At 37.4% G+C, this 15,288-nt stretch overlaps 1 protein-coding gene across 1 annotated transcript; it reads left to right on the top strand.

Annotated features, from left to right (window-relative positions):
* Positions 1 to 897: 897 nt before the first annotated feature.
* LOC114657244 (C-C motif chemokine 3-like) lies at positions 898 to 12,809 on the top strand. Its single transcript, XM_028808972.2, has 4 exons — positions 898 to 1,027; positions 9,210 to 9,281; positions 9,931 to 10,048; positions 12,139 to 12,809. Exons 1-4 carry the CDS (start codon positions 907 to 909, stop codon positions 12,224 to 12,226), a joined length of 399 nt encoding a protein of 132 aa, XP_028664805.2. The 5' UTR covers positions 898 to 906; the 3' UTR covers positions 12,227 to 12,809.
* Positions 12,810 to 15,288: the final 2,479 nt, after the last annotated feature.

Genomic DNA, 15,288 nt, shown 5'->3' with positions numbered 1-15,288 from the left:
AACATGCAAGTGACAGTGTTAAAAACCCCATTGTCACACAGACTAGTGCTATACCATGAAGGTTTGACTTTTATTGCCCCACATAGAGTGCACAGCGATCACTATTATCAGAAGTTACTTTCTCAAAAGTGAACATGCTCATAGTGGTTTTAAGCAACAGTCCTGTCAAGAAGAAATCATCTTACTGGATGATCTGGATTCAACAAATTTGTGCTAACTTGTCATCTGGGAGCTACTTACCTCAGAGGATGAAATGAAAGACGTCAAAGGCTCAGTTACATAAAATTATGGTATGAAATAGACAAGCCTTGTGTCAGTGGCTCTACAATGAGGACATTTTTGTTTAGTTCAATTGGCTGTCAAGACTTGATTTTTTGCCTTTCAGTGAGGAAGACATGGTGACATTTATGGTTCGTTTTTGTGCCCAGTTATCGCTAAAGGCTCCAGGATTTGTTTCTATCAGGACTTTAGTTCCACCTTTGCAGAGCATAGTATGACTATGTCTCCCATCCTTAAGGAAACCATGAGAAGCCAGCATCACATTGTTCTGTTTTAACCTGTTGAAACTTACCATCGGAAAGGCTTATGTTACTTTTGATTTCTCAGAAACATTAGCTACTGTGGCTAACTTTATTAAAACTGGTTTTTTTCTCACTGTACCTATCTGAATTTCCTCACATCATTTTTGCCATGCTGTGTACATGATGCGCTGGTCTGAATTTTGCAGCATATCTGATTCGGTAATCTCTAAGATCATTGCTTTCAGTGCCCATTCATTTTTGCTAACAGATCTGTTCTGTTATGTTCAATGTTGGGTGTTTATATGAGCTTTGTACTTTTTTAACTCATTGTAATTATGAGTATTTTTCACATTTCACATATGGGGCTTTGTGGCGGTGGTGGGTCATGTGCCTCATGGTGTTACAAGCCTTCCTCTGCTGTTTACATTTGGGTTTTGGTTTATCTACACTTATGTTTTTTCTTTTAGAGGATTTCAAGAAGATTTCAATGAAAACTGCAGGCAGGGGTAGGTGATGTTTTCTTCTTTCTGTTATTTTTTGCAGAATGCAGGAGGCCTGCCTTGGTTCTTCTGGATGCTTTTTGCAGGTAGGGGTAGGTTTCAGGGATGTGTGTTGGCAAGCTGGGTTTTAGAGTGGGTCTTCCACTCTAAACAATTTGACGTCAGTATAAATATTGCTATTTATAAATCAATCTTTCAAACTTACTTATTCAGAGCAGAGTCACAAGGAAGCTGGAGCTTATCTCAGCAAGTTTCAGGCACACGGCTGGAATAATCACTGGACAGAGTGTCAGCCGACTACAGGCTGATCACACATACACATCACAGCCAATTTAGCACTGATAATCCACCTTATCTGTGGATCTTTGGACTGACTAAACACTCCTCACCCTGAGCTCCCTCACCCCAAAGGAAAGCATCACTGGCACACAAAATATTCACCCTGTAAAATCAGAGCAGCCTAAAGGCATGTTCTCACTGTGTTTGTGTATACTTTAATTACTTCTGATATTGCATTTTGATCGCTTTATGGCTTTTGGTTTCATCTTCTTTTTTATTAGCATAGCAAACCATGGACTCATTTGTGCAATATTTACAGCCCACAGATGCAAAGGAAATTTACAGCTTTTAACATATCCAGATATAACGCTTTCTCTTTAAATCTGCAGCCTCACTAGAACTAGAACTTTGAACATGTCTAAAAAAGTACTACTGCAGACATTACTTGATTTGCTTTAGTGTCAGACTTGGATACGTAGAAATGCACTGGGAATCTGACTAGCGATCGGTAAGTAATGTGCTGGTTTGTCATCTAGTTGCAATCTATCCAGTTCCAATGAACTGGTGCCTCATTAGTGAAGTGTAACCAGTTAGCTTGGCTGAAGGGATGGTTACTTCAACCTGGTCTGCCCTACACAACCTGTCTCCAATGATCTACTTTAAATAATCCTTGACTCACCTACTCGTATGCCTCACCAATACATTTGTGTCCTTTTGGTTTAAATGTATCTTATCACGGCAGAACAATTCCCATCAGTTCTAGTATAAACCAATTTCCCCATAAACATATGCCTTTCTATCCTACACCAATATTTGTGCCATGAATTAAACCTTCTTGGTTTTACCTGGACTGGCATGTGGCAGAGGCAGGACCTTGACAAAGACCACCTTTTCAGTTCTACCTCTCAGCTTGGCACTTAACTAACAGCCTGCTCTTATGCATATTATTTGTTCCAAGATGGGCAATTACTACCAGATCCACCCACGCTGTGGCCAGGAGTCTATCCATCCTTCCAGGGATGTTTCCCACTTCTGCACTCAGAAACAAGACACCGTACATAACTCTATGTCTGTGGAGAAAGCCTGCATCTCAATCCCCCTTAACTGAGTCCCCCATTACCACAACCTCTCTTTTTCTATGGATATGTTTTGAGGTGACCTTTTAGGGCTTCTCATATCTAGATACCACCTCAGAGTTATCAGAGACTCTGTCTGGCTCCACAGATAATGAAAAGTTTTACATTTTGCACAGGGATCGATGTCCCAGGACAGTGTGTACCCTTTACTTTGTGCTTATGTCTTACTGTGTTCCACCTATCTTTACCTCTCTGGTCTGGAGTCTCCGCTGGGGTGCACAGTATCTCCCTAAAGGACACCTGAGCCATATCCATCAGTTCTCTAAAACAGCACAGGCTAGCCACTTCTTCCTCATATTCAGAAACTCTGAGCTCAGGGTACGGGATCAGTGGGCATCTAGTGCAGATAGAGCACTCTAGGAGACATGACTTGTCCAAACCACTCTCCAAAAACCCTTATTTCAAACAAGGCTTGCATTGTATTAGCCTAATCATTAAAATTTGGATTAATTAAATGCTCTACTAATTAAAATGTAAGTTATTTAAACTAAATGATTTACATGAAGAAATTACATATCAGTTTAAAGAAGTTATTTAACATTTGCTGGCCCATTAAGGTCCTGTAATATTCTCACCCCATGACTGCCTGCTATGTGACTTTGTTTGTAGTTACTAAACTTTCTTTAGTTGACTGTTTTTCTAAGGTTGAACCCCTCTTACTTACAAGCCTAGTACTACCAGATACTCTGTTTGAACATAAAATAAATATGCTTCTTCCAATTAATGTACACTTGCTCTCAAACTACTGCTACCACTACCTAGTATGAGTGTTATGAACTGCTTTGTCTTGTAATTCTTTTTACTTAAACAATAATTTCTGCTCAGGAAGGTGACACACTTCTTTTTTTTACTATTAGCTGCTATGATGCAGGTTATTTACACTGCTGGCCATTAAAATTACAACATCCATGAGAACCCTGAATACAATGAGGACTGATTGAGGTCATTTATGTTAGGTAGAATGCCAAGAGGGGGCTGGGTGGTCTCATGGCCTGGAACCCCTGCAGATTTTATTTTTTCTCCAGCCGTCTGGAGGTTTTTGTTTTTTCTGTCGTCCCTGGCCATCGGACCTTGCTTTTATTTTATGTTAATTAGTGTTCTCTTATTTTAATTCTCATTTTGTCTTTTTTTTCTTTTTCTTCATCATGCAAAGCACTTTGAGCTACATTATTTGTATGAAAATGTGCTATATAAATAAATGTTGATTGTTGTTGTTGTTGTTATTACAAAAATGCATCAAATTGGCATGAAACTTAAAGGATGGGTAAGTCATTTTAGGTGTGGAAATGATTACAAATACAGCACATTTACAAATAATGCATCAGTGCTACAGGCCAAGACTTTCCCACAGTGGGGATATGAATATATGGTCAAAATTTAGTGTTGGGAATGGAAATACAGGGGAAGAGAAGGCGACAGAGGTCAAAGCCAAAGCAACAATGGATGGATAACGAAAAAGAACAGCTGAAGGAAATTGGTGAGGAGGTGCATGACGAGATGTTTGGAGAAGGTTGATCAAGCGCATTAACCCCACATAGAAGTGAGAATCGATGAAGAGATAGAAGTAGAAGGCAAATGTCACCACAAGGCACAAAACAAAGAACTAATAACTTGCAAAGCATGTGTTGCTGGTGTAAGAATCCATTAAGTTTAATTCCTGTACTACTCTAAATAGAAACAGCTCAAAATGGAACGAGGAGCACATTAACTGCCCATATTTGTCAGCATTCTTTTGCCGACACAGATTCTGACATATGTTTTTGCATTCTGATCCTGTGATCAACCAAGAATGTTAATTGGATCTTTATTCTTGTTTACTGCTATAACCCTTATTTACAATTATCATCCCAGACAGTACAATATCAGTAATCAATAACAATTTAATGTAGATTTATGGCATTACCTTAACTGCTCTCTGTGTCTTTGAAGCCAGTAGTTGCCAATGAAAATCAAGGGAAAAAGAAAAAGTGAAAGAGAAAATCTATATATGATAAATAGAGTTTTACAAGTATATTTTTATCATAAAAGTATATAATTGAAGAGCATACAGATAGCACGCAACACCCTCTCTACAAAAGAAAGATTTTTCATATAAAAGAATTCTTGTACAAAAGAAGAACAATTGGACCTTGTGTCTATCTGTTGGTTGGCTTTTCTACTGGCCTGAAAACCATCATGACTGCTGAAATGTGAGGATAATAAATTATTCATATTTCTTACCCTCTTCAGACTTGATCAGGAACTTTATACAGCATACAAATTACCTGAAATGGAATTTAACTGCTGCGGTGGGCTGGCACCCTGCCCGGGGTTTGTTTCCTGCTTCGCGCATTGTGTTGGCTGGGATTGGCTCCGGCAGACCCTCGTGACCCTGTAGTTAGGATATAGTGGGTTGGATAATGGATGGATAGATGGATGGAATTTAACTATTAGTGTAAGTTATATTCTTATATGGCAAAATCATCACATGAGTTACTTATTGAGTAAATTGTAATTTATTATTAATTTCTTTAAAAAAAAAGTTTGGTCATGTGCAGCTCAAAAAATACCATGTATCTCTAATATTGCTTTAGAAAAAATACATATAGTCCTTGTAAAAAAATGGATTAATTTTAAACATGTTACCCATCTTATTGATTCTTGTGTAAGATGCTCGGAGATACTACCAAGTACAAATGGTAATTCACAGAAAAAGATTTCATGTTTGAATTACATATGGACGAGCACTTTCTAAAAAAAAAAAGCAACCAAGAGAAAACAGAAGTATGTGAAGCGATAGCAAAACTAAAGCAGAATTTCCTGTGACTTCCAGTAATGTTTGTTATTACATTTTACTTCAGTTTCCTTCAATTGAAATTTTATCAAAAACGGATTAATAGAATTTCGGCAGTAATCTGCAATGGAGATTTGAACACAGAATATTGTCAAAAGAAATGGATAAAAAAAATCTAATTTCTACTATATAGTCAAAGGTTTTACACAGTCTGTCCAGGTTGAGGGGGTATCACTTTTTCATTTCCCAACATCACAGTAAAGTACTTTGCCAAGCTCCTTCTGTTGTCTCTCTTTTGTAGTTTGGTTATTTCTCCTTCCATTGCAGTGTGTCCCACCTTTGATACTTGATTCCCCAGGGTTCTGGCAGATTATATTTAAAAACCTCAGGTAGAATTTAAATTCTGGGTAATGCTCAGAACTGTTTCTGGAGTCCCTAAGTATAGTTCTACAGTGAGCAGTCCTGTGGCCATCCTTGTCTGGTAGGTGGTCCAGGTGTAATTGCACTCCTACAGTACAACTTCATAATTTAAAAAGCAAGACAGTCTATCCAGGTGTATCCTCATTGCTTATTGCCATACAGCCTTGTTTACTATAGAAAAGCAATGATTGACAAAAACATAGACTGGTGCAAAGTACCATAGCCATTTCATATTATTTACGTAAATAAAGTATGTTTGCTTTACTTACAAATCATAGTAAACATTTTTCTTGCTAAGTCACATACACCAGCCTTCAACTTCTTCCAAATGTCAAATTTACAGAACAGAAGATGATCAATTATAGCCTTGATTAAAATGAAATAGTACCCGTTACGATTGTGATGGTCCATATCAAATTCATTTGGGGCAGTGATGGGAAGCACTACACACTCCCCAAATGCACTGTCTTACTGATGGTTTGCTTATTCCAAGTAGACTGGATAAGCTGTAAAACCCAGAGCAAGTTGAAAGATACCATGTGTGTTATCATAATATTCCTCTCTACTTACCCTTTATCAGATTCGTTACTAGGTTGATCTACTATTACACCTTATGATTAACACACGCATACTTAGATATACTCATAAACACAGAAACTCAGCAGTGCCCTGTGAATGTCAAACACACAGCTGGTTAACCTCTAGCCCTTTAAACCACACAAGTGCCTTAGGATTGACATACTGTAGCCTCTCAACACTTCAAGAGACTTACTTATTATTGACACGAACAACATACAATGTTTTAAAGATATCTCAGACCTAAATATAATTTTTGGTCTCCAAGAATACATTTAAACACACAAAGGCTCAGCATCCTTGACTACAGGCCATTTACTTACTTTACGTAGTGTTCCCTGCTTTTGGGTGAAGCTCTTACCCTCAGCCCTTAATATATCTCGCAGCACAGAGCGTATGGCAAATCTCCGGCTGCACCAGGTGCTCAAAGAAATGTACTTTATTACTTCTATCACTCTAGACATTAAGACAAAGCATAGAAAGTTAAAAGCAGCATGTAATTTATTACAGGAATAATAATAATACCAGTAGAATAAAGAATAATAGAAAATAGGACTGATAGTAAAGTCTGGATATATATAGTCTTTAGAAAAAGCTTATGAAAAAGTAAAGATGACAAGGATGAATGTCACAGGTGGCTTGTGATCTAGCACTTGTAGTTGTTCATCAGATGCTTTTCTGATGATCAGATGGAAACGGCCACATGTTATCAGCGCCCTCTACTGACGTCGCTCTGTTCCCTTCTCCTGATGTCTTCATCCCTTCTTCTACCTCCCTCCTATATCGCTCCTCAGATGAGGCACATTTATTATAAAATTCTACTGGGGGGCGGCACGGTGGCGCAGTGGGTAGCGCTGCTGCCTTGCAGTTGGGAGACCTGGGGACCTGGGTTCGATTCCCGGGTCCTCCCTGCGTGGAGTTTGCATGTTCTCCCCGTGTCTGCGTGGGTTTCCTCCGGGTGCTCCGGTTTCCTCCCACAATCCAAAGACATGCAGGTTAGGTGGATTGGCGATTCAAAATTGGCCTTAGTGTGTGCTTGGTGTGTGGGTGTGTTTGTGTGTGTCCTGTGGTGGGTTGGCACCCTGCCTTGGATTGGTTCCCTGCCTTGTGCCCTGTGTTGGCTGGGATTGGCTCCAGCAGACCCCCGTGACCCTGTTTGGATTCAGCGGGTTGGAAAATGGATGGATGGAATTCTACTGGGAGGTTATGCAAGATATGATTGTTAGATATTCTGATTGGCTGTCTGTCAATATAATGAATGGATTCACTGTCCATTTTCCCAAACAATAAAACTTTTTTGATGTTGCCTGAGGTATCAGCATTTCTTCCTTTCCCAGGCTGTAAAATAATTTTGCTACTTTTGTCCCAATTGCCCATGTTATAAACTAATCAATAGCCTTAGGCACCAGCATGCCTTCTTTTCTTTGTTGGAACAGCTGTTTTAAAAGTGAGGTACAACTAGGAAGAGGATATGCTTGGATTTGTACTGAATGTAGTTCATCTGTTGTTGTTTTGAGCAAAATATAACAAAAATACAGAACAAAATTTACAGATTTTGTACCCCATACCACAATGATACTACAACACACTTTTCAACAGGTATACATTTACAAAATCTCATATCTTTTATTCTAAGCAGAGATTGCTAGATTCAGCAAATACAGAAAGTGGTATTTGCCATGTACAGTGAGCAGACAGTCAGTCACGATCAATGAACAATCCAAGCAGGATTTTATGCTGCACTGTTGCTTTGACAAGACCAGCAATAACTTCAGCATTATAAAACATCCTCTGCCTGTCATGTCTTCTCTTAATAATATTCTGCAGATGGCTTCTTCAGTGGGTCTTCATTATCAGTAAAAACACAAAGAGTGCATAAAATGGTGCACCCACCACACTGACCCCGAAAACAGAGCAAGATGTCAAAATCCTAATTTGCATTTTATAAGGGAAAATATAATCAGATTTGTATTTTTCTGCTAAAGCCACATGTATTTAAAACCAGCCTGTATACAGTCAGGATACAAGTGCCCAGAGTCATTGGGGAATTTATGATGGGTTCAATCATGTGGTTTAAATCATTGCCAATCTGATGTCCATTGGCAATATAAGGAATGAATAGCCGCTGGTCAATGATATTGTCTTTTGGCATAACCCTAAGGCCCTACCTCTATCTTATATCATGCCAGCCCGTCAGTTTTAAAATTTCATTTAAAAAAAAAATAGAATTCAAGAAATTGGAGGTCTGTTATTTTTCCATCTGTCCTCAAACCCTTACAGTCAAAGACAGAGTTAAATGAACCCACAGTCTGTCCTAGTAGCATCCAACACAAATCAGGATCCATTCTGGACTAGGTGCCAGTCAGTCACAGGTCACATTAATGCCAGACCAGTTTACAATCGGCAAACTGAACAATTATATTTGGGATATGACAGTTAAGCCAAAAAACCTGAAAACAAAGAGAGTGAAAAAAAAACCAAAGAGCTGCATAGGCATTGGAGCATGAAAGTTCTGTCCAGATTGCAACCAAGACAGAATTTGAACCCAATTCATAGAAGCAGCAGCACTAACTACTACACTGCCATGACATATTGAGATGAATGACTCAAAAAAATAATGATTTCATTTCTTTATTCCCTTGACAACTACAGTAATTAATGTGACAAACTTTTAGCTTTGTCTTATAGATTTATAGATAGCAGCATTGTAGCAACCCTTAACCATCATCTGTCATTTGTTTAATAACAACTAAAAAAATGGTATCTATGCACATTTCAGGTAATGTTGTTTAGATCAAATATCAGAGCTGTGAGTAGAAAGGAAATTTGTAACTTTCCCTTTCTGCTTCCTCTCAGAGTGATATCATCCCTTAAATGTCTTCTCCCAAGAACATTCATTAAGCAAAATGTGGGATTTCCCTCTCAGGTTCTTAAATACTGGCTGTGCTTCCACTGGAAACAGAACATAACTAGCACTGTCAGTAACATTCTCCTCACTTTACAGATTCCGAAATGAAAATCTTTGTGTTCACCATTGTTATTGTGCTGCTCTACATGGCGCTGGAAGTCAAAGCAAGTAAGTTTGTCTGGGTTTGCTTTAAAATGTTTTTATCATCATGAGGCTAATGCATGTGCTACGCACTTGAGCTCTCGCACAATGTATGTTTTAGAAGAATTAAGCTAACTTTCAAACAGTGTGTACTTTATTTGCCTCTTTTATCTTTTAGTATAAGCACACATTGTGACAGGTGTTATTATGAAAGGAGGAATGAAGAATGTCGATCTTCTATTCATTTCTGTATTGTCATTCCTTATTGCAAATCATCTTATTAGACTTCTCCTTATGCTAATGGATCAATAAATGAATACATCAATAATTAATTGTTGACATGGAAACTTAAGCAAAAGAATTGCAATTATTAACATGTTCCATTATTGTTATGACCTCTTAATGAACTCTCTGTATTTATTTCACCATTTAATTTCAATTCTGTAGCATAATTATAATAAATAATACTTAAAGTCTAATTTGTTGTCTCTTACAAATGTACAATGTACTGTTAGTTTTGTACATTGTGCAAGGGAATGCATATCAAAAACATTTACTTAATATGATATTATATTACTTTATAAACTATAAAGTATGTAGGTATTTACCAATTAGCACTGTATTTATTATTAATGCACATATAAAGTAATCAAACCTTTTCCCTGCTTTTTTCCAGCTCAATCAGTAAACACTCCTCAACAATGCTGCTTTACATTCACCACTAAACAACTGCCTAAAAAAATCATTGAACGTTTTGAAGTAACAAGTAAGCAATGTCCTCTAGCTGGAGTCATGTAAGTATATCGGCTGTGAAATATTACTGCCCTGCAATTTATTTTAAATATTGTACATTACAAAACACAATTTTTTAGATATGCAAAAGGAGGAAATGTTGACATTATTATTGGAGACTTTAAAACTTATTAGTGATTTTTGGTCATTAATATTAATAATCACCAAAGAAAAAAGAAATGGTGAGCAATACTGTAATGTAATCATTATATATTTTAAATTCTTATTCTGAATATTCTGTATATTAAAATGGAATACATTGTAAGATTTCAAATGCCTACATTGCAAAATACAAACCAAGAGGTCTGTTCCTTGAATATAGCATTGTGGGACGAATCCTATGACAAACTTGTAAAATGTTTGGAAGCAAAATCTCTGGAATCTGATAAAGAGATGGAGGTGTTTGCCTTGAGCAAACCATGAGAAGAAAGCAATATGATAATCTGCAAAACACTGACATTGAGAAATGGCTTAGGAGGACACAGTCATGGGCTATATATAGCCTCTGAGCCCTAAACTGAAATAAGCAAGTTTAGAAAATGTGGGAAAGGGCAAATGGATAGTATAGCATAGGCCTATTTCCATCCATCCATTTTCCAACCCGCTGAATCCTAACACAGGGTCACGGGGGTCTGCTGGAGCCAATCCCAGCCAACACAGGGCACAAGGCAGGAAACAATCCTGGGCAGGGTGCCAACCCACCGCAGGACACACACAAACACACCCACACACCAAGCACACACTAGGGCCAATGCAGAATCGCCAATCCACCTAACCAGCATGTCTTTGGACTGTGGGAGGAAACCCACGCAGACACGGGGAGAACATGCAAACTCCACGCAGGGAGGACCCAGGAAGCGAACCCAGGTCCCCAGGTCTCCCAACTGCGAGGCAGCAGCGCTACCCACTGCGCCACCATGCCGCCCCATAGGCCTATTTAATACACTAAATTATTATTTTGGATGAAACATTTACAGAGTTAAACAGATCAATAGTTACATACTCTATTGATGTTAAAAAGGCAGTTAAAGATTTGGTCTGGTGGCACAATGTGTTATTGGACTGAACTGAACTGACAGCCTTGTCAAATACACTGTAAAACATTATCTACTTGGTCAATGACAACACATTTCAATCAAACCAATTTACATTTACATCATTTAGCAGACGCTCTTATCCAGAGCGACTTACAACAGTGTTTGTTAGTTTTTTTCGCATACCCCTTGGGGTCAGAGCGCAGGGTCAGCCATTGTACAGCACCCCCTGGAGCAATTACAGGTTAAGGGCCTTGCTCAAGGGCCCAGCAGAGTAGGATCTCTTTTGGCACTGACGGGGATTTGAACCGGCAACCTTCGGGATACCAGCGCAGATCCTTAGCCTCAGAGCCACCACTCCACCAACTTGGTGGTCTCAAGACAGTAGACAGAATTCAAGTGGGCTTTAAATAAGCTTATTTTACATCATAACTTTAGATTATGTGTTCAGTTAATCAGTTTCCATTTCATACAGCATCTGTTTCCAACAAATAGTATCAGAAGGTGCTTTAAGAAGCCAATAATAATGAAATAGAAAACAAAATAAGATAAACAAATTAATCATATTGAGATGGTAAGAAGAGTTTTGTAAGGATCCATTCAAAAAGGCAGAATATGCATTTGCTCTGCTGACAGCAGAAACTGGTAAAGCAGATTCAGAGTCAGTTTGGTCTTCATTGAACAATTCATCCATGGCAAATATGAAAATTATAGTTAAAAGCAGCCTTATGATAGATAAAATTAACCAAACGACTGTTAATAGACTATACAGGTCACTTTTGGGGAGTGTGTTGAGAGTGTAGTTCAATCACAAATCTTTTCAGTGGGTCTTCTCAGTTAAAGTGTACTAGAACGCACACTCTCACTTAAACTTCTTTTTCTAAATGAGGCTTCATAAGCAGATTAATTAAGTGGTATATTTTAGGGGTTAAGATTACTTTCATTCTGTTTAGTTTGTTCTTTTTTTCATTTCAACTCTTATTCTGTTTATCAGAAAAGAATATTTTAACACTTTCCACCTATGTTTGTGCTACTCTATTATATTATTTGTTTTTCAGATTTTACACTAAAAAGGGTTACAAAGTTTGTGCAAAACAACATGAAGAATGGGTAAAGAAATTTACAGAACCTAATAAGAAGGAATGAAGATGAAGATGGAGATTTAAATAAGAGACAATCACACATTTTATAAAATTTTATAATATTGCGAAAGAATTAACAAAAGGTGGGCAAAATAAAATAAAAAGACTGTTGTAAGGAAGAAACACATTCTCTGGAGAAAAGAGAACAAAAATCTTCATGGAGATCAGAGATCCACTCTTTGTGGTCCTACATGTATTTTAAATGTAAAATTCTTTCTGTTACACAGTTAAGCCATGTAAATGTGCAGACACTTTGCATCTTCTCTATAAGTTTCATTGTAATAGCATATAAAATGCTTTAAAATAATGTGAAACCATAAAGGATCCATAATGACTTCTATTTTATTGAAAGGTTTATGATGTTTTAATGTCCATCTTAATTTAAATTTTCAATTTACTCTTACTGTATTTAAAGTATTCTTTTATTCTATATTTTTTATTCTCATTTTTTTCTTTTCTTATTGTTACTATTACAGCCAGCTATTTGTGTGAGTTTTCATTTGTTGCAGTATATTTGTTTTCTATGGATCCACAATTTAAAGGTCATATCATTAAGATTTATTTATTAATAAATAAATTCACTTTAACACAGATTGGAATTTTGAGTTGATTTATTAAGTAGATAGTGAAAATTCTCCATAGCAATTCAAAATGCAATATTGATTTGATCAAAGTTCAATAAATTCAGTTTTCAAAAGGGGGTTTAAAGGGGAGAAATGTGTGGGAAAAAGCAGTAAGAAGTTACTAAACATGACTGTATAAAGTGCGAAGTGTTATGAAGTTCCATCCATCCATCCATCTATTTTCCAACCTGCTGAATCCGAACACAGGGTCACAGGGGTCTGCTGGAGCCAATCCCAGCCAACACAGGGCACAAGGCAGGAAACAAACCCTGGGCAGGGTGCCAGCCCACCGCAGGACACACACACACATACACATACACCCACACACCAAGCACAATTTAGAATCACCAATCCACCTAACCTGCATGTCTTTGGACTGTGGGAGGAAACTGGAGCACCAGGAGGAAACCCACACAGACACACGGGAAGAACATGCAAACTCCACACAGGTAGGATCCGGGAAATGAACCCAGGTCTCCTTACTGCGAGGCAGCGGCGCTACCACTGTGCCACCGTGCTGCCCTGCTATGTAATTCACTAGGAAAACACAGCAGCCAAAACCCAAAAACCACATTCTCTACTGCTCCAAATTCTCCTCTTTGCCAAAAGAAACCAAGGCATTGCATTTGAATAGAAGTTAAGCCACATTTCACAAAAAAATGACTTGCTGTTAAACATGCCCCCTGTCCTATTGTTTTCTTTCATAAAATACTTGGAGATACACTCCATATAAATTCTGACATACACAGTAAACATTTAATGATATCTAAACCAGCACCTCAACAAAACATGAGAAGACAGAAGCATGTGAAGCACTATCAAAAGAAAAGTATAACTTGTGAACCACATGGCAGCTTCCAGATCTACAAAAACAATAACATATTCCCATAGGACATTTTCATACAAACTATGTAATTCAGTGGATTGGCGTTTCCTAAATTGGCCCTATTGTTTGGTTGGGGTTTTTGTGTGGATGTGTGTGTGTTTGCCCTGCAATGGACTGGCGCTATATCCAGGGTTTGTTCCTACCTTGCGTCCTTTGCTAGCTGGGATAGGCTCCAGCAGATCCCCGTGACCCCATTCAGGTCTAAACGGGTTAGAAAATGACTGTGAAGTAGCTCAAAGTGCAAACTGTCTAAAAAATATTTAAAAGAATGAAAAAGCTCATTAAAATTAACAACAATAATGAAAGAAAAGAATGCAAAAATAAATAATGCACACACACATAAAATAGATAAACAATTAAGAGATGTTTATTCCTTAAATATTAATTTGTTTTTTAAATCTCCAAATGTGAGTCCAATGATAAGGTCAAGTGACCAGGGTGGACACGGAAAAACAAAATCCAATTAAGCAGGTGAAAAAAACAAAATTGGTAGGGGCTCCAGGCCAAAAGATTATCCAGTTCCCACTGGACATCTAAATAACATACTTTTCATAAGCAGTTCTTTAATATTTTTTTAAGGCTTTGTCTTAGAGTATTTGATTGAGTGGATCTTGTGGCAAGTTGGAGTATCCATTTTAAATCAAACATCACAGACTGCTGCACAGGACTTTGATCAGGAGGTGGTGGCACAGAACACCACCACAAGAAGAACCAGAAAAGAAAACAAAGAAAAGTAAAGATTAATAATGATTGTAGATTCATTGAAGAGTATGATCATTCTGTGCATATCCAGTTTATTAAGGATAGAACTAAAATGAAGCTACAAAAAAGCAAAATTATAAAAGTGTGTTTTTAGGAGATTTTTTAAAATGAACCAGATTGTTAATCTCTCTTTTTTTAAGGTATTCGATATTTTTGGTGCATAATAGAAAAGGCTGCCTTACCACTTTATTTAATGTTTGGCTCTTGAAATAATATGCAGACCACTATTACAAGATCTAAGGTTACAATCTGGAATATAGGGGGATAGACACATCAAAATATGGGAAGAAGATTATTTAAGGCTTTAAGTACCATTAGTAGTATTTTAAAGTCAGTTCTAAAGGACGCAGGTAACCTGAGCAATCATGTTAAAACTGATGAGATGTGCTCAGATTTTCTTTTTCTGGCCACGATTCTTGCTGCTGCATTCTGAACTAACTACAAACTTTTGATGACTTTCTTAGGTAGACCAGTTAAGAATGTGTTACAGTAATCTAGCTGACTAAAAACAAAACCATGAATTAATTTCTCAGCCTTTTGCAATGTTGTTTCTAACTTTTGTGATGTTCCTGAAATGGAAAAATGAAGTTTTGGTTATTGAATTAATATGTGATTTAAAGTTTAGGTCAAACATCCATGATTACATCTAAATTCATTACTTCAGACTTAACTTTTAATGTTATGGGACCAAGTTTATTTCCAATACCCGCTTTATTTCAAATTTTCTTAACAAATAAGATTTCAGTGTACCTTGTTGAATATTTATAAATAAAGACACAATCGCTGATACTAAAA

Source organism: Erpetoichthys calabaricus, chromosome 9 (assembly GCF_900747795.2).
Source record: "Erpetoichthys calabaricus chromosome 9, fErpCal1.3, whole genome shotgun sequence".
NCBI lineage: Eukaryota > Metazoa > Chordata > Cladistia > Polypteriformes > Polypteridae > Erpetoichthys > Erpetoichthys calabaricus.
The sequence above is the reverse complement of the archived record's forward strand: the minus strand, read 5'-3'. Positions and strand labels throughout refer to the sequence as shown.

What these genes read in the sequence shown, in the direction of transcription:
- LOC114657244 (XM_028808972.2), top strand. Translation starts at nt 907, where the DNA reads ATGTGCCTCATGGTGTTACAAGCCTTCCTCTGCTGTTTACATTTGGGT. An exon ending in AATGAAAACTGCAGGCAGGG is followed by an intron (nt 1,028 to 9,209) that starts GTAGGTGATGTT and finishes CTCACTTTACAG; the next exon opens with ATTCCGAAATGAAAATCTTT. An exon ending in TGTCCTCTAGCTGGAGTCAT is followed by an intron (nt 10,049 to 12,138) that starts GTAAGTATATCG and finishes TTTGTTTTTCAG; the next exon opens with ATTTTACACTAAAAAGGGTT.